General features: G+C 42.9%; 1 protein-coding gene across 1 annotated transcript in view; it reads left to right on the forward strand.

Annotated features, from left to right (window-relative positions):
- Positions 1-21,636, forward strand: part of CSMD2 (CUB and Sushi multiple domains 2) — a 972,087-nt gene that overhangs the window by 778,458 nt on the left and 171,993 nt on the right. The window contains exons 30-32 of the mRNA XM_007950414.1: positions 4,472-4,666; positions 5,695-5,811; positions 10,187-10,300. Coding sequence (XP_007948605.1) covers positions 4,472-4,666; positions 5,695-5,811; positions 10,187-10,300 — 426 coding nt within the window. The remainder of the gene's footprint in view (positions 1-4,471; positions 4,667-5,694; positions 5,812-10,186; positions 10,301-21,636) is intronic.

Genomic DNA, 21,636 nt, shown 5'->3' on the forward strand with positions numbered 1-21,636 from the left:
ACATGGAGACCTCTAAGGAACACCAAGAAGAATACTGAAGAAGCTGACCAGGATTTTCTCCCAAAGCAGAGAGAGCCTTCACCTAGAGCCAGTGCCCTGAATTCAGACTTCTAGCCTCCTGAAATGTGAGAAACTAAATATCTGTTTGTCAAAGCCACCCACTTGTCGTATACTGGTTATAGCATCACTCGATTACTAAGACATCAGCCTAGCAAGACAATGTGATATGTGCTATAACCAAGGGAAAAAAAATGTGCTACAGAGAAAGTAAAGTTCAGGAAAGCTGCTCAGAGCATGTAAAACTATAGGAGTTTGCCAGAAAGAGAAAAGAGGAAAGAACCTTCTGACATAGTGAAGTGTTATGGGATAGTCAGACCCAGCTGGAGTCCATTGCCAGTGTAATAATTACCCAAAGGCACAGTTGCTTAAACAAGGTAGAAGTTTATTCCATTCCTCTAAGGGAAATCTAGAGGTTGGCATCCAGGGCTGATAAGGCAGCTACACTGAGATTCCTTTTGTCTTTCTGCTTGGCCTTGCTTGTACACGGCTTCCATTCTCAAAGTTACCTCAGGAGCCAAGATGGCAACTGGAGTTCCAGCCATCGTGTCTGAATTCCAGACTGTGGGCAGGAAAAAGAAAAGAGAATAGGGTCAACAGACATTCTCTCAGCTGTCGTCTCCCTTAAGCAGCCTTTCTAGAAGTCTCCCATTTATCTATCAAACAAATAGTTATTGAGTGCCTACCATGCCAGGCACTGGAATACAGCAGTGAACAAAACTGAAAAGCCTCTCTCATAGAACTTTCATTCTAGTAGGGGGAATTGATTTGTATACATCAAAAGTTGCTGTCAAGTTGATTTCTGACTCATGGCAACCCCATGGACTTCAGAGTAAAGTTCCAATGGCTATAATTGCCAGACTTTTCTTCCAAAGAGTCTTTGGGTGAATTAGAACTGCCAACCTTTCAGTTAGTAGTTGAGCACTTAACCTTTTCACCACCCAGAGACACTCTACTGGAAAGATATTTTTTTAAAAAGTAAATTATAGTACATGAAATAAAAAACCAAAAAAACCAAACCCACTGCCGTCAAGTTGATTCCAACTCATAGCAACCCCCATTGGGTTTCCAAGGTGGTAAATCTTTACAGAAATAGATTGCCCCGTCTTCCTTCCGTGGCTGGTGGGTTTGAACCACCAACCCTCTGGTTAACAGTCAAATGCCTTAGGCACTGCACCACCAGAGCTCCTAGCATTAATCATAGTAGGGGGAGAAAAGTAGAGAAGAGTTATGCGGGAAGTGTTGGAAAAAGGAATCCTGCAATTTTAAATAGCTGATCAGGGAAGGTATCACTGAGAAGGAGACACTGAGCAAAGTCCTGACAGAAATGAAAGAGGAAGCTATGCAGCTGGGAGCACGTTCTGTATGCCGAGGCCAATATGGCCGGAGCAAAGTGAGACAACAGGAGATGAGGTCACGGGGTTGAAGGTTGGGGGCAAAACGTGCTGGGCCTTGTACACCCGTAATGATTTTGGCTCTTACTCTGAGTGACATGGGAGGCTATTAGAGTGTTTTGAGCAGACCTCATCCAACTCACATTTACATCTCTTTGGCCAGGCCTAGCTACACAGGAGTCTGGGAGATGAGGAATTGAGCTGGTGCCTTAATGTTCTGGATGAATCAGGATTCTGTTATTTAAAGATGAAGGGAGGAATAGATGTTGGGTACCATAGCTAATAATGCCTCTTATAAGCTGTGTGAAATTGGTCCTAAGTTACTTGATTTCTTTGAATTTCAAATAGGATTTGACCCACTTTGAATTTTTAAAAAGACAGATGAGATGTAAGACATGGTGACAGTTCCCTGTATCTCTATGATTCATATGAAGAACCCAGTGGCCAATTGTATTCAAGCCCTAGCCACTAGGCTTACATAGAGGAGCAATCTGACATGAGTTCAAGGTGGCTCAACACAAGTTTCACAAGGAAGCCACTGAGGGGTCACTGCTAGATGAGTGGCCATTTTCCTGGACCTCACTTGAGTGGTATATCCTTAACTATGGATAAAGATTTACAGAACAGGATAGTCCAGCCTGTCTCCTGAGATGCCATGGCTAAAATGCAAAAGCAAGTAGACTTGCCAGGATCATATAGACTCTCAGCGTCCCATCCCATCAGTCAACAGAGGCTGACCTAACAGCTGAGCAATGACCTCAAGCAGTGGCTGCCTCCTTTGTAGGTAATCTAAAAAAGTACCCAGATGACAAGGACAGCTCTTGGCAAAATTTCTCGGAGCCTCTCATCTCTGAACTCTGATCCCATCCATTCCAGCACTTTCTGCCTTAGCTCCACTGTTATGAGTTATTCTGCAAGGGCTGTCAGCACCTCTTGTGGATTCCCTTCTCTTGACTTCTCTGCTGCTTCTCCACAGCATAGCCTACAAGATTCTAATTGAAACCTGATACTCAGTTGCATTTCCCTGACACTGGCCTTTGCTTTGTCCTGGCAGCCCAGGCCTGATGACTGGCCACTTGACTATCAGTAATATTAGTACAAGGGAGGACTGAGGAAGGACAGCAGAATGTTGCCTCCCAAGAACTGCTTGGGATTTTCCTCCAGTGGTGAGGGAGGCTGTGGACTCTTTCTCCAGAGATTCAGGACCCCAAATAGTACTCTTAATCACTCAGAATGATGTCAAGTACAGTCTTATCTGGTGCAGAAGAATGGTGTGGATGCCTGCTAGGAGCACAGGCAGCCACTTCTTTCATATCCACAATGTGCCTGAAGGAGCTCTGGTAGCATAGTGCCTAAGGCACTTGACTGCTCACCAGGAGGCTGGTGGTTCAAACGCACCAGCCACTCCTCGGAAGGAAGGTTGGGCAATCCTACTTCCGTAGTTATACTGCCTCGGAAACCCAAGGAGGGGTCGCTATGAGTCCGGGCCGACTCGACGGCAAACAACAACAACAACAACAACAGAAGACATATAAGGATCAATTGTTGTTGCTATGTGCCATCGAGTTGGTTCCAGCTTACAGTGACCCTATGTACAATAGAATGAAACATTGCCTGGTCCTGCACCATCCTCTCAATCATAGCTATGCTTGAGCCCATTGTTGCAGCAACTGAGTCAATCCATCTTTTTGAAGGTCTTCCTCTTTTTTGCTGACCCTCTACTTTACCAGGCATGATGTCCTTCTACAGGACTGGTCCCTCCTGAGAACACGACCAAAGTACACGAAATGAACTCTCACCAACCTCACTTCTAAGGAGCATTCTGGCTGTACTTCTTCCAAGACAGATTTGTTCATTCTTCTGGCAGTTCAGGGTATAGTCTATATTCTTTGCCAAACCATAATTCAAATACATCAATTCTTCTTCAGTCTTCCTTATTCATTGTCCTATTTATGCATGCATATGGGAATCGATAGCCAAATAGAAAGATACTGCTATTATAAATAAACAATCAAGAACTCAATATCATGATGCAAAGTCCTTCAAAACTGTATTGGAGACCTCAATTTATCCCAGAGGTGAAGTGGGGTTCCTGAATCTGACTGTTGGCCCCCTCAAACTCAGGAGTGCCTGCTAGATATGGACATGACTGGGCCTGCAGAGAAGATGCAGGTCAACCTTCCCAGCCAGCTGCCGGGTTGTAGGGAGAAGAGAAAGAGGAAGGGCGGTCTCTAAAAGCAGCTCTCTTTCCTACTTACGACCAGGATACAAAACACCAAGGCATGGTGCCTGAGTGTGGAAAGTCAAAGACAGAAAAAGGCATGGGTCAGGCACTCACTTTTAGCATTTATCCATTGCTATTGAGTCAATTCTGACTCACAGCAACTCTCTAAGACAGAGTTCCTAATGTGCTGCCCCATTCCAAGGCTGTAATCTTTATGGAAGCAGACTGCCACATCTTTCTCCCACAGAGCGCCTGGTTGGTTCAAACCACCAATCTTTCAGTTAGCAGCCAAGCGCTTAGCCACTGCACCACCAGGGATCCTTCAGCCTTTGCCATAGTAACCCTGAAATGTGGTTCACAGACTGTCACCTTTCACCAGTCAAAACAAGTGCCTCCCTTGAGGAGGAGCAAGTAAGAGATGAGAGATGAGCCCAAAGGTTTAGAAGAAATTCTCTCCTCTGTGGTTCAAGGCAAGAATGTGGGGGGGGAATAGGAAATTTCACTCTCCAAAGTGGTTCAAACCCACCAGCCACTCCACAGAAACAAGACTGGGCAATTATTTCCGTAAAGATTTACCACTTCGGAAACCCAATGGGGTCGCTATGAGTTGGAATAGGCTTGATGGCGGTGGGTTTTTGGTCCGGTTTTCTAAACTTAAAGGGACTAAGACCAGCGATCCTGAATTCCCAGGTGCTCTGTGGCTAATTGAGGTCAGGGTCTTCTCCTGGGTGCTGTGCCATGGAAATGGGCCACTCAGGAGACCTGGGGGTATGCATGTGTGTGCTCTTTTTTCCAGAAAACCCTCGGGAGTCATGTTTCGATCCTGGTTCCATCAAGAATGGCACACGAGTGGGGTCCGACCTGAAGCTGGGCTCCTCCATCACCTACTACTGCCATGGGGGCTATGAAGTTGAGGGCGCCTCTACTTTGAGCTGCATCCTGGGCCCTGACGGGAAGCCCGTGTGGAACAATCCCCGGCCGGTCTGCACAGGTGGTAGAACCCAAAGATGGGAAGGAAGTCTAAAGAAACAGGAGCACATCAGAGCAGGAGGGGCTATTGGCTAGGGAAAGGAAGAAGCAGGACACGGTCCTCAAAGGGTGGCTTCTTCAAGCAGCACCTGGCAAAGTTGGATTTGCTGTGGATGAGACTGGCTCATATTTCACTGAATGCACCAGTTCTTGTCAATGGGCATCTCTCTCAGATCATGAAATGTCCCCAACCTTACCCTAAGAACACATAGATACTCGTGTCCTAAACATTGGTCCCCAGACACGCCAGCAGCTCACACCAGGGAGAAGGAAACTGCAGGTTAAAGTTGGCCCGTGGGCTTGTTCTTGGGCCTGGGGGAAATCAGAGAGATCAGATGTGTGAAATCAAGGCCAGGGAGCAGGGTTGGCTCCAGGCGGGTCTGGATTAACCATGTGAGTCCTAAAAAGAGGGATAGGATGGAGTGTCAGAATGTCAAGAGCATGGTGTCCACCTACACTGAATAGCAAGGTAGCCCCATTGCATAGGTAAGAGAGTCTGGCTCAGAAGCCTACCTCTCCTAGAAAGCAGGGACCATGGCTGGGAGAGGGGAGCTAGCCCACGGCTGGGTTGCATGGGCTGGCTCCTCCCAGCAGGGTTAGTTTGGAGAGGCTCAGCTCCCTGCAAACACTAACTACCCAGGCACTAACTACACCAGCAATGGGAGAGCATATCGTATCTAGGCCCGTCTTGTAAGCAGAATAGGTTCTAATGTACTCCCCAGGGAGCTGTGCCTCCAGGGAGCAAAGTCAGTGTGAATAGTTAGAGGGCAAGGACTGACAGTAGCAGACTGGTTTCAGGCTACCTGCCAGACCAGGAATGGATGTCCTTGGACAGAGTAAGGCAGTGTTCCTCAGAACTCCCCTCCTACACGTTTTAGTGACTGCTCACCTAAGGACAGCCTCAACAGGACTGGAAGCTCAGAACAAAGGATGGACAGCTGATGAGAGGGCCATGAGGTCACCTGGTCCTCTATCTGATTTCTCTTTCAGCTCCCTGTGGGGGACAGTATGTGGGTTCGGATGGAGTGGTCTTGTCCCCCAACTACCCTCAAAACTATACCAGTGGACAGATCTGCCTGTATTTTGTCACCGTTCCTAAAGACTATGGTATGTTTTCTTTTTTATTCTGTTTGTTTATATATTTTCTAACTCCCCTCACTCACTGCAGAAGGGGCAATTCCTCAGGCCCCTCCCAGTGACCTGCTGCCATCCTGAGAATGGATAGAAGTCTCTCCCAGGCTAGACATCAGACTGTAGAGTCTATGAAACAGGCTGTAGAGTGCATGGTCTCTTGACCATGAGAAGAGAAGGGCATAAGTGAGGCCACCTGTAACCAACACAAAGGCATTGTGAGCAACTGGTTAGAACAGAGGGCAGGCCAAGTGCATCAAGTAGACCACCCAGCACAGCCTGAATGGAGGGGATGCAGAGCTGCTCTTTATTCTAATTCAGGGGTTGGTGGCCATGAAGCAGGAGGAAGGAAAAGAATGAGATGGAGACAAGGCTTGCAAGTGAAAGCGAGGGACCAGGCCCCCAGATTCAGAGCCACATCCTTGTAGGTATTCCATCTGGTCCAGCAGCTATGGGGTAGGATGGGCAAGAAAAAAGGAAGGAGCAAGCCAGTGTCTTGACAAGACAGAGAAACCTCCAGATTAGATTCCAAGAGATCCAGGCAGAAAGAAGCCAGGCTGATCACCTGGTTGCCAATGAGGGCATTCAGAATCCTGCCGGCCCTGGAGGCATTTTGGAAGTTCTTGAAGGAGCAACCAGGTGAACAGCTTTCTTTCTGCCTGGATCTCTTCCTCTTCGGAAAAATAATGAATGTTTCTAAACTCAGTTTGTGTTGAATGGGGCAAAGGGCATCAAATATCCTGACCGTCTAGGAGAGTGATGAGGCAGCTTACAGAGAGCTGGCTTCTTATTCCTAGAAGATCAATCACAGGACAAGACCCAGTGCTTTAATCGTTCACCAAACATATGCTAAGCACCTATCGTGGACTGTGAAGTTTGCTGGGTACCAAGGCTACAGAGCTGAGAAAGACATGTTCCCTGCCCTGTGTAAACTCCCAGCCTCCTCTTCATCCACAGCTCCTGCTGCCAGTGCGGCCCCTCCTCCCTCCTCATGTTCCCATGCACACACTCCCCAACATACTTCTATGGCAGATGCTTTTGACTGCAGGATCATAGACTCTCTTAGAAAAGTCCTAAAATGTTGTCCAATCCAATCTGTTCCCCAGAGCCGAACCCTTAATAAATAGGCATGCCATTTGGGCTCAAATTCCATCAGTAATAGGAAGTTCACCCCTTTGCAAGCAGCCAAGTCCAGTATTGGCCCATTTCATTGAGCTAAACCTATACAGGGAGAGCTGGTTCTAGGAAGAATAGTGATCTGTCAGAAGCATCTTGTCTTTGCCAGTGATGCTGAACCTGGGCAGTGGGGAGGATTTTTCCTTCTGGGTCAGGAATACTCATCCCTAGCTCACATGTCAACTCTGAGGTCATCTCAGATATGCCTTCTGTGATCCCCTATCCACCATATCATTCTATACCATTATGCTGTTTTATTGCACCCATAGAACTTAACACTATCTGAAATTATCATGTTTATCGATTTGCTCAAGTGTTTTTTGACTGTCTCTTCCCTCTAAAAGAAGTCCCCTGGGTGCCACAAGTGGTTAAGCACTCAACTATGAGCTTAAAGGTTGGGGGCACAAACCCACCCAACGACACCTTAGAAGAGAGGCCTGGCTACCTGCTTCCGAAAGGTCACAATCTTGAAAACTCCATGGAGCAGTTCTACTCTGCAGCACATGGTACTCCTGCCATCCCTAACACAGTGCCCATTTGCAGGGTACTGAAATTTACTCTTCCTCTTGCTCCTCTCAGGAGCCCTGGTGGCATAGTGCCTAAGGCATTTGACTGCTAACCAGAAGGCTGGCAGTTCAAACCCACCAGCCACTCCTTGGAAGGAAGGTTGGGCAATCTACTTCCGTAGTGATACCGCCTCAGAAACCCAAGGAGGGGTCGCTATGAGTTGGCTCCAACCCAATGGCAGTGAGTTAGTTAGTTGTCTTGCTCCTCCCTCTCCTGCTGTCCTGCTGAACCCATGAGTTGAGAGCTAAGAATCGCTTACTCCATTCACTACTATATCCATCATTGCAATTTTTCACAGGCAGCTAAGTCCATGGCCTGAGTACCTCTCTATCCCTGCTCTGACACACACACATGCACGCATGCACACACACACACACACACACACACACACCCTACTCCCTACATGCTCAAGGCTCTCAGCCATTATAGAGAAGGGTCTACCCTGATTGTTGCCCTCGGGTGTGCTAGGCCAATCAGGAGACCAGTGCACACGGAATGAACGGGGGTCTGGCAGTGTTGGAAAAGGCATAGCTGGTTGACTCAACCCCTGTAGCAGTGCCTGGCAGAGAGGGGAGCACTGGGGAAACCCCCTGGGACTCACAGCTGGTGGCCTGAGTAGCCATCAAATGTGAGGCCCTTCAGGCTATCCAATAGGGTCTGGATGAGGGCTTAAGGCCCACTGGCCTTTCAGCCTCACTTCCTTTAGCTAGCTGAGTGGCCTTGAGGCACTCTTTTAATCTCTCTGACCCTCACTTTCTTTGTCCACAAAATATGGGTATTATCTAGAAGAGTCATGATCGAAGATGATGCTATACATAGCAAGTGGGGGACTTGCACACAGTAGGTGCTTAATAAATGTCACTTCCTCTCTACCATCTGGGCTTGGCCAGAAGAAAATGAGGTAGAGATGTTTGTTCTACAGTTGTTCTTTCACCAGAACCACGCTGCTACTCACCACCTTCATCCCTCTGAATGTGGGGGATCTTGTATTCGGGGCTGCCCTGGTGGGCTGGATGTTTAAAGACAAAGTAGAGCAGAAGCAGGGTCTTGAAATGAAATGGAAAAATAGGAGATGTTACCAAAAGCTCATTCATGTCTTTGAGTTGCTGCTGCGGCTGCTGTCTGGGGAAGGAAACAGATTTACTTGGTGCCACCATTCTGACAGTTGAGTGCCATCCTGAATGTCACCTTGACTCATGAGGGAGAATGTCAGTCCTGCCCTTCCCAGATCCCCATGTCCCTGTTCCTAGGAGTCTGGCCAGTGCATTAATCAGCCAGTGGAAAGCCTCAGCAAGTGGTTTGCCCCATAAACCAACTACTTCCTCTGAGGTTTTCCTCCTTCTAGCCCTCGGTGGCCTAAACGTTTTTGTCCTCCACCACTACCCAAAGCATTGGTACTTCTACCCAGCAGCTCAGTGAGAGAAAGCCCTGGCAATCCACTTGCATAAGATTCCAAAACCCAAAACCACACTCATAACTGTGAAGTCAATTCTGACTCATGGCGAGCCCCTGTGTTACAGAGTAGAACTGCTCCGTAAGGTTGTCTTGGCTGTAATCTTAACAGAAGTAGATCCTCGGGGCTTTCTTCTGTAGTGCCATTAGGCGGGTCCTAACTGACAAGCTTTAGGTGAGCAGCAGGGCTTCAAACCAGTTCATTCTGGTTCCCTGCTGAGAATTTGCACTTGCACCCCAAGCATACTGAATCTGAAACTACATTTTAACAATATCCTTTGGTGGTTCTTACGGATCCATCATCTTGAAAAATGTACGTTCTGATTCAGTATATCTGGGGTTGAAAAGCAAATTCTCAGCAGGGGTCAAAGCTGAATGAACCGGTTCAAAGCCCTAGTTACCGTCAAGTGCAAACTCTTTGCGCCACCTAGGGACCATCGGTAAGATTGTTGTTGTTGTTGTTATGTGCTGTCAAGTCGGACCCAACTCATAGCGACCCCTCCTTGGGTTTCCAAGGCAGTATCACTATGGAAGTGGATTGCCCCATCTTCCTTCCAAGGAATGGCTGGTGGGTTTGAACCGCCAGCCTTCTGGTTAGTAGTCAAGTCCTTTAGGCACTATGCTACCAGAGCTCCCATCAGTAAGATTACAGCCATTGAAAACCCTATACTCAAAAAACGAAACTCACTGCCATCTAGTGGATTCTGACTCACAGCAACCCCCGTTGGGTTTCCAAGGCGGTAAATCTTTACAGAAGTAGATTGCCCCAGTCTTCCTTCCATGGAGTGGCCACTGGCTTTGAACCGCCAACCTTCTGGTTAGCAGTCAAATGCCTTAGGCACCGCGCCACCAGAGCTCCTTTGAAGACCCTATGGAGTGTCACAACTCGAAGAACATAATCAATGCCACTTGCTGTGTATATTCTCAATAACAACAAGAAAATAAATCTTAAAAAAAGAAGGAAAACCTTTGTGGAGTGCAGATCTATTCTAACACATATAGGGTACTGTGAGTCAGAATCCATTTCGTGGCGATGGGTTGGTTGGTTTATTTATTTTTGGCCTGGGGCCCCAGCTCCCACGCCCTTTCCTTTGCCCTGTCCACGTCTACTGCGGGTCTTCCACGCTGAGATCTCCACACCGTGTCTCCTCCACAGTGGTGTTTGGCCAGTTCGCCTTCTTCCACACAGCCCTCAACGACGTGGTAGAGGTGCACGACGGCCACAGCCAGCACTCCCGGCTCCTCAGCTCGCTCTCGGGCTCCCACACAGGTACCAGCGGCTCGGCCAACATTGGGGGTGGTAGTAGGCTGAGGGCGGTGGGAGGCTGGGGGCTACGAGGGTGGACTCAAAGGAAAGAGGCCCTATAAGGACAGCCTGGCCACAGGTGGAGCTACACGAATTTGTGGCTGGTACTGTCTTTAGAACACAACAACCAACTCCCAAGAACCCACACAGAGAAGGGGCTTCATAAGCTATTCTCATCCCAAGCTGTTTCTATACCACCCTGAAATAGTATAGCATCCATCCTCATGTTTGCCTATATTGGGATCCAACTTCCTTTCTAATTATAAACATAATGCATTTTCATTGTAGAAAACATAGGATATTATTTTCTCTATACAAAAGAATTGTATAGAGAATGAGAATAAAAACCAACCAGATTGGTCAGATTTGTTGTATCTCCTTCCATTCTATATACCTATTTAATCTTTTACTTATCTTATTGAGCAAACAATATACATATTTTATTGAAATATTCACTGCAAACATTTCTGACATTTTTCTTCTATAATAGGATTTTAAAATACTGCATTGTATTCTGTTATATCATTATTTTTGATGTATGTAATTAATTTCCGATTATTGGACATTTAGATTATTTCTAATTTTTTTCACTCTTCTGAATAGTAATTTGGAGTATTATTCGTATATCTTCATATATATCTAATGCTGTTGTTACCTTAGAATACATTTCTAAAAGTAAAATTTTCAAGATAAAAGATAGAGATTTTTTTAAAGGCTTTTTATACAGATTGTCAAATATCCTTCTAGACTGGTCTTGCCACTTTGGGTAAGAAGGCATGTTTTATTCTCACAAAAACTTGTTTGGTGCCCTTGAGTCAGTTCGAACTCATAGTGACTCTGTGTACAACAGAACGAAACACTGCCTGGTCCTGCACCATCCTCACAACCAGTCATTGCTGTGGTTGAGCCCATTGTTGCAGCCATTGTGTCAATCCATCTCATTGAGGGTTTTCCTCTTTTTCACGTCTCTACTTTACCAAACATGATGTCCTTCTCTACGGACTGGTCTCTTCTGATAATATGTCCAAAATATGTGAAATGAAGTACAAGTGTCCTTGCTTCTAAGAAGCATTCTGGCTGTACTTCTTCCAAGACAGATTTGATCATTTTTCTAGCAGTCCATGGTGTATTCAATATTCTTCGCCAGTACCACAGTTCAAATGCATCAGTTCTTTTTTGGTCTTCCTTAGTGATGGGCCAGCTTTTGCGTGCACATGAGGCGATTGAAATACAATGGCTTGGGCCAGGTGCACCTTAGTCCTTACGGTGACATCTTTGCTTTTTTAACACTTTGAAGAGCTCTTTTGCAGCAGAGCTGCCCAATGCAATACATCATTTGACTTCGTGGCTGCTGCTTCCATGGGCATTGATTGTGGACTCAAGCAAAATGAAATCCTTGATAACTTCAATCTTTTCTCTGTTTATCATGATGTTGCTTACTGATTTAGTTGTGAAGATTTTTGTTTTCTTTATGTTGAGGTGTGATCCATACTGAAGGCTATAATCTTTGATCTTCATCAATAAGTACTTCAACTCCTCTTCACTTTCAGCAAGCAAGATTTGTGTCATCTGCATATCACAGGTTTTTAATGAATCTTCCTCTAATCTTGTTGCAGTGTTCCCCTTTATATAGTCCAGCCTCTTGGATTATTTGCTCAGCGTACAGATTGAATAACTGTAGTGAAAGGGTACAAACCTGATGCACCCTTTCTTATTTTAAACCATTCCATATCCCCTTGTTCTGTTTGAATGACAGGCTCCTGGTCTATGTACAGGTTTCTCAGGGGCACAAGTAAGTATTCTGGAATTCCCATTCTTTGCAAAGTTATCCATAATTTGTTATGATCTGGTGGTGTAGTGCCTAAGGCATTTGACTGCTAATCTGAAGGCTGGTGGTTCAAACCCACCAACCACTCCTTGGAAGGAAGACTGGGCAATCTACTTCCATAGTGATATTGCCTCGGAAATCCAAGGAGGGGTTGCTATGAGTCAGATCCAACTCGATGGCAGTGAGCTTTTGAGTACACAGTCGAATGCCTTTACATAGTCAATAAAACACAGGTAGGCATCTTTCTGGTACTCTCTGCTTTCAGCCAAGATCCATCTGACATCAGCAAGGATATCACTCGTTCCACTGAATCTTACCTGAATTTCTAGCAATTCCCTGCCAATGCACTGCTGCAACTGTTTTTTTTTAATTATCTTCAGCACAATTTTACCTGTATGTGATAATAATGATATTGTTTGATAATTTCTGCATTCTGTTAGATCACCTTTCTTTGAAATGGGAACAACTGAGGATCTCTTCCTGTCAGTTCTGCAGGAGGCTGTCTTCCAAATTTCTTGGCCTGGACGAGTGAGTGCTTTCAGCACTGCATCCCTTTGTTGAAATATCTGATCTGGTATTCTGTCAATTTCTAGAGCCTTGTTTTTCACCAGTGCCTCACTTATCCATGTGGTTAGTTTCCAAAGATCAGGTCATTGTAAAAATTGAAAGTATGTGAAAATGGAGGATGACCATCATTACATAACTGCCAAATTACATCATTAGAGAACTGCCCAACCACTGACAATTGTGGCCCAGCCACTTAACCTTAACCGTCACAGCATACATTACTGCTAGATGTATGTTGTTAATGTGCAAAATAATCAGATAGTAGTTTTTTTTCTATGGCTGTAAATGCAAAATGTCAAATAACAAGATAGTTGATAAGTGAGAAGCAGGTATATACTCTTGTAAGTATAATTAATCAGTGGTTAGTAGACGTTCCCATTGATTCAAATTGCTAGCTTTACATAAAATAAGGATCTGTTTATAGACTTCCTAGCCATTTTCTCTAAGTGTCTGTTTATTCTTACATCAGGATCAAAAAAGCTTTCATTATTGAATCATTATAATAATTTTAAATATAGTATAAGTCCTCATCATCATTCTTAGTTTTGAATTTTTTTTATCGGCCTCTCTTACCTACCTTTACCTCTAAATAAAGTTTGGCATTCATTATATGTCAAGTTAAAAAAAAAAGGTTGCATCAGAATTTTGGTTGACATTCCATTCAACTTACAGATTAATTTGGAGATAACATACATCTTTATAATATTACCTCTTCTTACCATCTAGAAACATGGTCTATCTCTCCATTTGTTTATCTTTTGTAAGCCTTAGAAAAGTATTATAATTTCCATTTAGGCAGTATTTATTTTCTGTTAAGTTTGTTCCTGAATATTTCATGGCCATTTTGTTGTTTCTGTGCGTACTTTAAATAGGTCTTTGTTTTCCCCCCATTACATTTTCTAATTGGTCTTTGCTAGTATATTAGAAGAGTGATGGTTTTGTACATTCGTTCTGTGAAGTCACTGAACTCTCATAATAGAGCTAATACTGCTGGCTGATTCTCCTGGGTCCCCCGGGCAGGAAGCAATATCATCTGCAAATAAAGTCTCATGATTTTATCTCTTCTTTTTCAGTAATTTTTCTTTCATTTTCTTCTGTAGTTGTTGGCCTGCTCAGGCATATTTCTTTAATGTCAATGTTGATATTTCATATTTTAGCAGCAAATTCATTTCATATTTTATTATTTCACAGTACAGCTTATACAATATACTATGATAATGATAATGATCATGTTTAATCTCCCTTGTATTAATGGCTGTGTCTCTTGCCTTTAACACACTGTATTTATATTTCTGCAGTCTTTGAGTTTTGTTGTTTGTTTTTTATGACTCTGTGTGTGTGTGTTTTATTTTTATTGTGCCTATTTATCAATTCTTCTGTAGGGTGTGTTGTTTTCTAATTAATTAACCTCTGCTTTTATTTTTACAATTTCTCTCCTTCTTTTCTCCTGTTTATTGTGTGTCTTGCTTTAACTTCTTGAATTGAGAGGTATTTTTCTTTTATTTTCTCTATGTAATAAGGAGCGTGATTACACTTACATAATCACCTCTAAGCACAATTTTGGCTTCGTGCCATCAATTTTAAGATGTACTGTTTCCATCATCGTTACTTTCTAAGTAGCCCATAATAGTGTTGCTTTGTTCTTTTGCCCAAGAGTTATTTAAGAATGTCCTTTTTCTCCCCAAGAACTTGAATTTTGTTGTCAATGTGTTTAGACTTGTATTGTTAATTTCTATATTTATTGCCACATTGTTAGAGAACACAACATGTACTATTTCTACTTTGGAGATTAAATGAGGTCCTCTCAGGAACCAAAAACATTTTTTTTTTTTTTTTCCTATAATTCACTAAGCATTTGAGAAGAATGTGTGTCCTCTGTAGGCTGAGAGGCCGCATAGCAAGAGGCATTGCTCTGGAGTCACACTGCCTGGATGCTCACCCCGGCTCTCCCACTTGTGTAGGTGACTTTGGACCTGCTATGTAACCTCTCCAAGCTTCATTTTTCTCATCAGTAAAATGAGGATACTGAAAGTTCTACTTTCAAGAGCAGTTGTTATGATTAAGTGAATTTTATAATGACCATTAGGACTGTCTTGTTCACTGTTATTACTCAAATCCTTTTGATCAGTGATCTCAACCAAATGATGCATCTATACATCATTCCACACAGACGGTCCACCAGGAGTGTAATCCAGAATCTCCTGAGGTGGAATGCTTTTACAAAATCTCTTTCTAGATAAAGATTGGTAGGTGATGCATGGATGGATGGATGGACGGATAGATAGATAATTGAATAAGTTTAAGTACAAATATGCTGTTGTTGTTGATAGGTGCCCTCGAGTCAGCTCTGACTCATAATGACCCTGTGTACAACAGAACAAAACAATGCCCAGCCCTGAGCCAGCCTCACAATCCTTGCCATACCTGAGCTCATCATTGTAGCCACTGTGTCAAACCCTCCATCTTACCAAGCGTGATATCCTTCTCCAGGGAACGGTCCCATCTAACAACATGACCAAAGTGAGACAAAGTCTGGCTGTTCTTGCTTCTAAGGAGCATTCTGGCTGCACTTCTTCCAGGACAAATTTGTTCGTTCTTCTGGCAGTCCATGGTACTTTCATTATTCTTTGCCAGCACAACTCAAAAGCATCAACTCTTCTTTGGTCTTCCTTATTCATTGTCCAGCTTTCAAATCCATATGAGGAGATTGAAAATACCATGCCTTGGGTTTGACACACCTTAGTCTTCAAAGAGACATCTTTGCTCTTCAGCACTTTAAAGAGGTCTTTTGAAGGAGATTTGCCCAGTGCAGTACGTTGTCTGATGTCTTGACTGCTGCTTCCATTGGTGTTGACTATGGAGCCAAGTACTATGAAATCTTTGACAACTTCAGTCATTTCTCCATTTATCATGACTCTGCTTATTGGTCCAGTTGTGAGGATTTTCGTTTTCCTTATGTTGAGGTGTAATCCATAGTGCAGACTGTAGTCTTTAATCTTCATCAGTAAGTGCTTCAAATCATTTTCATTTTCAGCAAGCTAGGTTGTGTCATCTGCATATTGCAGGTTGTTAATGAGTTTTCCTCCAATCTTAATGCCACGTTTTTCTTCACATATTCCAGCTTCTTGGATTATTTGCTCAGCATACAGATTGAATAAGTATGGTGAAAGAATACAACCCTGACACACTCCCTTCCTCATTTTAAACCATGCAGTATCCCCTTGTTTTGTTTGAACAACAGCCTCCTGGTCTACGTACACGGTCCTAATGAGCACAATTAAGTGTTCTGGAATTCCAATTCTTCTCAGTGCTATCCATAATTTGTTATGATACACACAGTCAAGTGCTTTCACATAGTCAACAAAACACAAGTAAACGTCTTTCTGGTATTCTGTGGCTCAGCCAGGATCCATCTGACATCAGCAATGATTCCCCTCATTCCACGTCCTCTGCTCAGTCCAGCTTGCATGTCTGGAAGTTCTCTGTCAACATACTGCTGAAACCATTTTTTAATCATCTTCAGCAAAATTTTACTTGCTTGTGATATTAATGATATTGTTGAATAATTTCCACATTCTGTGGGATCACCTTTCTTTGGAATGGGTACAAATATGAATATCTTTCAGTCAGTTGGCCAGGTAGCTGTCCTCCAAATTTCTTGACACAGATGAGTAAGTGGCTCCATTGTGGCATCCGTTGGTTGAAACATCTCAATGAGTATTCCCTCAATTCCTGGAGCCTTGTTTTTCAACAATACCTTCAGTGAAGCTTTGACTTCTTCCCTCAGTACCGTTGGTCCTTGATCATATGCCACCTCCTGAAATAGATGAACATCAGCCAGTTCTTTTTGGTACAGTGACTCTGTGTATTCCTTCTATATTCTTTTCATGTTTCCTGCATCATTCAATATTTTGCCCATAACAAAGCCAAAAAACCAAACTTACTACCGTTGAGTTGATTCCAACTCATAGCGACTCCCATTGGGTTTCTGAAGCTGTAAATCTTTTCAGAAGTAGATAGCCCCATTTTCCTTCCATGGAGCAGCTGGTGGGTTTGAACTGCTGACCTTCTATTTAGCAGCCAAGTGCCTTATCAACTATGCCACCAGAGCTCCTTATTTTGCCCATAGAATCTTTCAATATTGCAACTCGAGGCTTAAATGTTTTCTTCAGTTCTTTCAGCTTGAAAAATGCTAAACGTATTCTTCCCTTTTGGTTTTCAACTCCTGGTCTTTGCATATTTCATTATAATAATAGACTTTGTCTTCTCGAGCTGTTCTTTGAAATCTTCTGTTCACCTCTTTTATCTTGTCATTTCTTCCATTTGTTTTAGCCACTCTTCATTCAAGAGTAAGTTACAGAGTCTCTTCTGACATCCATTTTTGTCTTTTCTTCCTTTTCTGTCTTTTTAATGACCTTTTGCTTTCTTCATGTATGATGTTCTTGATGTCATCCCACAATTTTTCTGGTTTTTGGTCATTGGTGTTCAATGTGTCAAATCTTTTGTTTAGAGGGTCTTTAAATTCAGGTGGGATATAATCAAGATTATATTTTGGCTCTCATGGACTTGTTTTAATTGTCTTCAGCTTCAACTTGAGCTTGCATATGAGCAATTGATGGTCTGTTTCACAGAATGTGGAAATTATAGAACAATATCACTAAAAGCACATGCAAGTAAAATGTTGCTGAAGATAATTCAAAAACAATTGCAGCAGTATATTGACAGGGAACTTCCAGAAATGCAAAGTGGATTCAGAAGAAGATGTGGAATGAGGGATATCATTGCTGATGTCACATTGATCTTGGCTGAAACAAAGAGCTGGCCTTGTTTTGGTTGAAGATATTCAGCTTCTCCATCACCTCTTTCCAGAGATGTAGTCGATTTGATTCCTGTGTATTCCATCTTGTGAGGTCCACGTGTATAGCTGCTGTTTATGTTGTTGAAAAAAGGTATTTGCAATGAATAAGTCATTGGTCTTGCAAAATTCTATCATTTAATCTCTGGCACCATTTCTATCACAAAGGCCATATTTTCCAACTACCAGTGATTCTTCTTTGTTTCCAACTTTCACATTCCAATCACCAGTAATGATCAATACATCTTGATTGCATATTTGGTCATTTTCAGACTACAGAAGTTGGTGAAATTCCTCAATTTCGTCATCTTTGGTGGTTGGTGCATAAATTTGAATAATAGTAGCAATAACTGGTCTTCCTCGTAAGTGTATGGATATTATCCTGTCACTGACAGCACTGTACTTTAGGATAGATCTTGAAGCATTTTTTGTGATAATGAATGCCATGCCATTCCTCTTCAATTTGTCATGCCCAGCATAGTAGATCATCATATGGTTGTCTGATTCAGAATAGCCAAAAACAGTTCATTTCAGCTCACTAATGCCTAGAATATCAATCTTTATGCATTCCATTTCATTTTTAACAAGTTCCAATTTTCCAACATTCATACTTCATACATTCCATGTTACAATTATTAATGGATATTTGCAGCTGTTTCTTCCCATTTTGAATCATGCTGCATCAGCAAATGGAGGTTCCCCAGAGTTTTGCTCCATTCATGTCATTAAGGTCAGCTCTACTTTGAGGAGGTAACTCTTCCCCAGTCGTATTTTGAGTGCCTTCCAACCTGAGAGGCTCATCTTCCAGCACTACATCAGACAGTGTTTCAGGGCTGTTCATAAAGTTTTCTGGTAATCTATCAGACAGTGTTTCACTACTATTCATAAGGTTTTCACTGGACAATTCTTTGAGAAGTAGATGGCCCCTTCCTTCTTCCAACTCTGTCTTAGTCTGGAACCTCTGCTGAAACCTGTCCACTATGGGTGACCCTGCTGGTATTTGAAATACCAGTGGCATAGCCTCCAGCCTTGCAGCAACATGCAAGCTGCCACGGTACAACAAACTGACAGACGAGTGGTGGAGTTCAGTTATAGAAAAATAGCTATAGGACCTATAGAGATTTATATATGAATTCTATAGATATAAGTGGAGTCCCTGGGTGGCACAAATTTTAAGGACTTGGCTACTGGCCAACATGTTGGCAGTTCAAGCCCACCTATAAGTACCTTGGAAGACAGGCCTGGTAACCTACTTCCAATGGGTCATAGCCTTGAATACCTTTTGGAGCACGGTCCTTATTCTAAATTGACTTGACACCAGCTAACAAAAATAACACAGATATAGATGTAGGGATAGGGATGGGCAGTGGTGGTTCGGTGGTAGAATTCTCATTTTCCATGTGGGAGACCCAGATTCAATTCCTGGCCATTCCACCTGATGCTCAGCCACCACCCATCTGTTAGTGGAGGCTTATGTGTTGCTATGATGCTGCACATGTTTCAACAGAGCTTCCACACTAACACAGACTAGGAATAAAGGCCAGTGATCCACTGCTGAAAAACAGTCAGTGAAAGCCCTGTGGATCACAACAACCTGATACACAACCAATTCATGGGGATGATGCAGGACTGGGCAGCATTTCAATCCATTTTGCACGGGATCCCCATAAATCAGGAGCCGACTGACAGCAGCTGACAACAGATCTAAGTATAGATGCATAGATATGGGACTCATAAGACTAGAAGGAAGTGGAGATAGAGATAGATACAGGAACTACATGAGAGTCTGATCTTACTCTTTTGGGAAAACACTAATAATTAGCCCCTGGTTTAGATGGGAACCAACTGTGTCCATATCCTCCAGGTGTGTTAGGGGGGAAAAGAGTTGGAGGACCATGGCCCAACGACCTTCGTTTTGTTTTTTCTATGTGATGTGTAAATGTTTGAGAATGTTGTAACAAAGTATCTCCCACTACAATTGTGGTATTTTGTTGTCTTCTTAAACTTCTCACAGTTTTTGCATTTTGTATTTGCCTGATATATCTTCGCTCATTTTCTCTTAGTCTTTTTCTTTCAAAAGGAAATGTAATGTTTATTGTATGGGTAAACTATCTGACCTAATATCTGGCATCTTGCTTTGTCTTTTCTTGGTCTTTGTTTGTTTTGTTTTCTTTTTGCTCCCTCGCTCCTCCACCCTCACCTATTGTTGTTGTTGTTAGTTGCCATTGAGCCTGCTCCCACTGATGGTGAACTTCTATGTAGCAGACTGAAGCACTGCCTGGTCCTGCACCATCTCCGTGATCATTACTGTTTGTGCCCATTGTTGTGGCTACTGTGTCGATCCATCTCCTTGAGGGTTTCCCTAGTTTCTCACTGACCCTCTGCTTTACCAACCGTGATGTCCTTTCCCAACAATGGTCTTTCCTGATGGTGTGTCCAAAAAGGTGAGATGAAGTTTCACCATCCTTGATTCCAAGAAGCATTTGTTGATATATGTGGGCTTTTATATCATTATTATTGATTACTATAGTAATATGAGGAGCTCTGGCAGCATAGTGTTTAAGGCACTTGACTGCTAACCAGAAGGCTGGCGGTTCAAACCCACCAGCCACTCCTCAGAAGGAAGATGGAGCAATCTACTTCCGTAGTGATACTGCTTTAGAAACCCAAGGAGGGGGTCACTATGAGTCAGGTCTGACTTGACGGCACATAACAGCAACAACAAATAGTAATATGAACCTCTACCCTGAGAATAGGTTTTTACATTTGCATTTAATTGTGTTACCTTGTTAACAACAGTTATTTGGATTTAACTGTACTTTCTGATTACCTTTACCCCTACCAATTCTTCATTTCTCTATTTCAGTTCATTATTTCAGCAGGACTTATAACTGCAGTACTTTCTACCCCCTTGCATATATGGGAGTGCCTTTCTTTTGACATATCATATAAATGACAACTTGATTGCAGATGAAATTATGGGTCACAAACCTTTCCTTTCAAAACCCCAGAGCAGTTGTTCCATTCTGTTCCAACATTTAATATTACAGATAAGTTGGAGTCCAGCCTGATTCTTTGTCCTTATAGGTAACCTATACTTTTCTGTCCATATGCCTTTCATATTTTTACTTTATTCTGAAAATTAAAAATCCCACTAGGGTGTGTTGTGATGGAGGTCATTTTACATTAATTATATCTAGCACTTTGTGAACTGTCACCATCTGAACCTCAAGTCTTTCTTAAGCTTAGAAAAATTATCTTCTTTCTTAAATTGCTTTTTCTCCTTCAATTTATCTGTCTCCTCTCTGGAATTCCTGATATATGTATATTGCATTTTTTTTTATATTTATTTTTGTGCAGGAGGGAGATCTCTCTTCCATGCCTCTTGTTATTTCTTTCATTATTTTAATTTCTTTTTCCTGTGGATTCTGGGAAAACTTCCCAAATTTAATTTTTACTTTGCTGTTCAGTATATGCAGAATCCAACTACCGCACACTAGTGTTTCTCATCTCTTTGCAGCCTTTACAGACCTCAGATCCTTCCTTGCACATGTCTTCTTTCTCTGATTTCACAGATGGAAGATTAGATGTAATATTGTTACAGCCACAATTGAGAATCTTCTGAGATTTTTGTCTGCTCTTTATTGTACTTCACAGAAATATATTTGCTTTGATGTCTCTGAGTGGTCTCCTCCTTCAAAACTTTAGAATCTTTTCTTATGTCCAGTGATGTCATTGTTGGTTGCCATTGAGTTGGCTCCAACTCATGATGCCCTTAACTCACTGCCATCAAGTTGACTCTGATTCATAGTGACCCTTTTTGGGTTTCCAAGGTGGTAAATCTTTTCAGAAGTAGATTGCCCAGTCTTCCTTCTGTGAAGTGGCTGGGGGGTTTGAACCGCCAGACTTCTGGTTAGCAGTCAAATGCCTTAGGCGCTACGCCACCAGAGCTTCTCCTTTAAAACTTTGGAATCTTTTCTTATGTCCAGTGATGTTGTTGTTGTTTGCCGTTGAGTTTGCTCCAGCTCATGATGACGTTGTTGTTGTTGT

Source organism: Orycteropus afer, unplaced genomic scaffold (genome assembly GCF_000298275.1).
Source record: "Orycteropus afer afer isolate SDZICR_OR568_19922 unplaced genomic scaffold, OryAfe1.0 scaffold00272, whole genome shotgun sequence".
NCBI lineage: Eukaryota > Metazoa > Chordata > Mammalia > Tubulidentata > Orycteropodidae > Orycteropus > Orycteropus afer.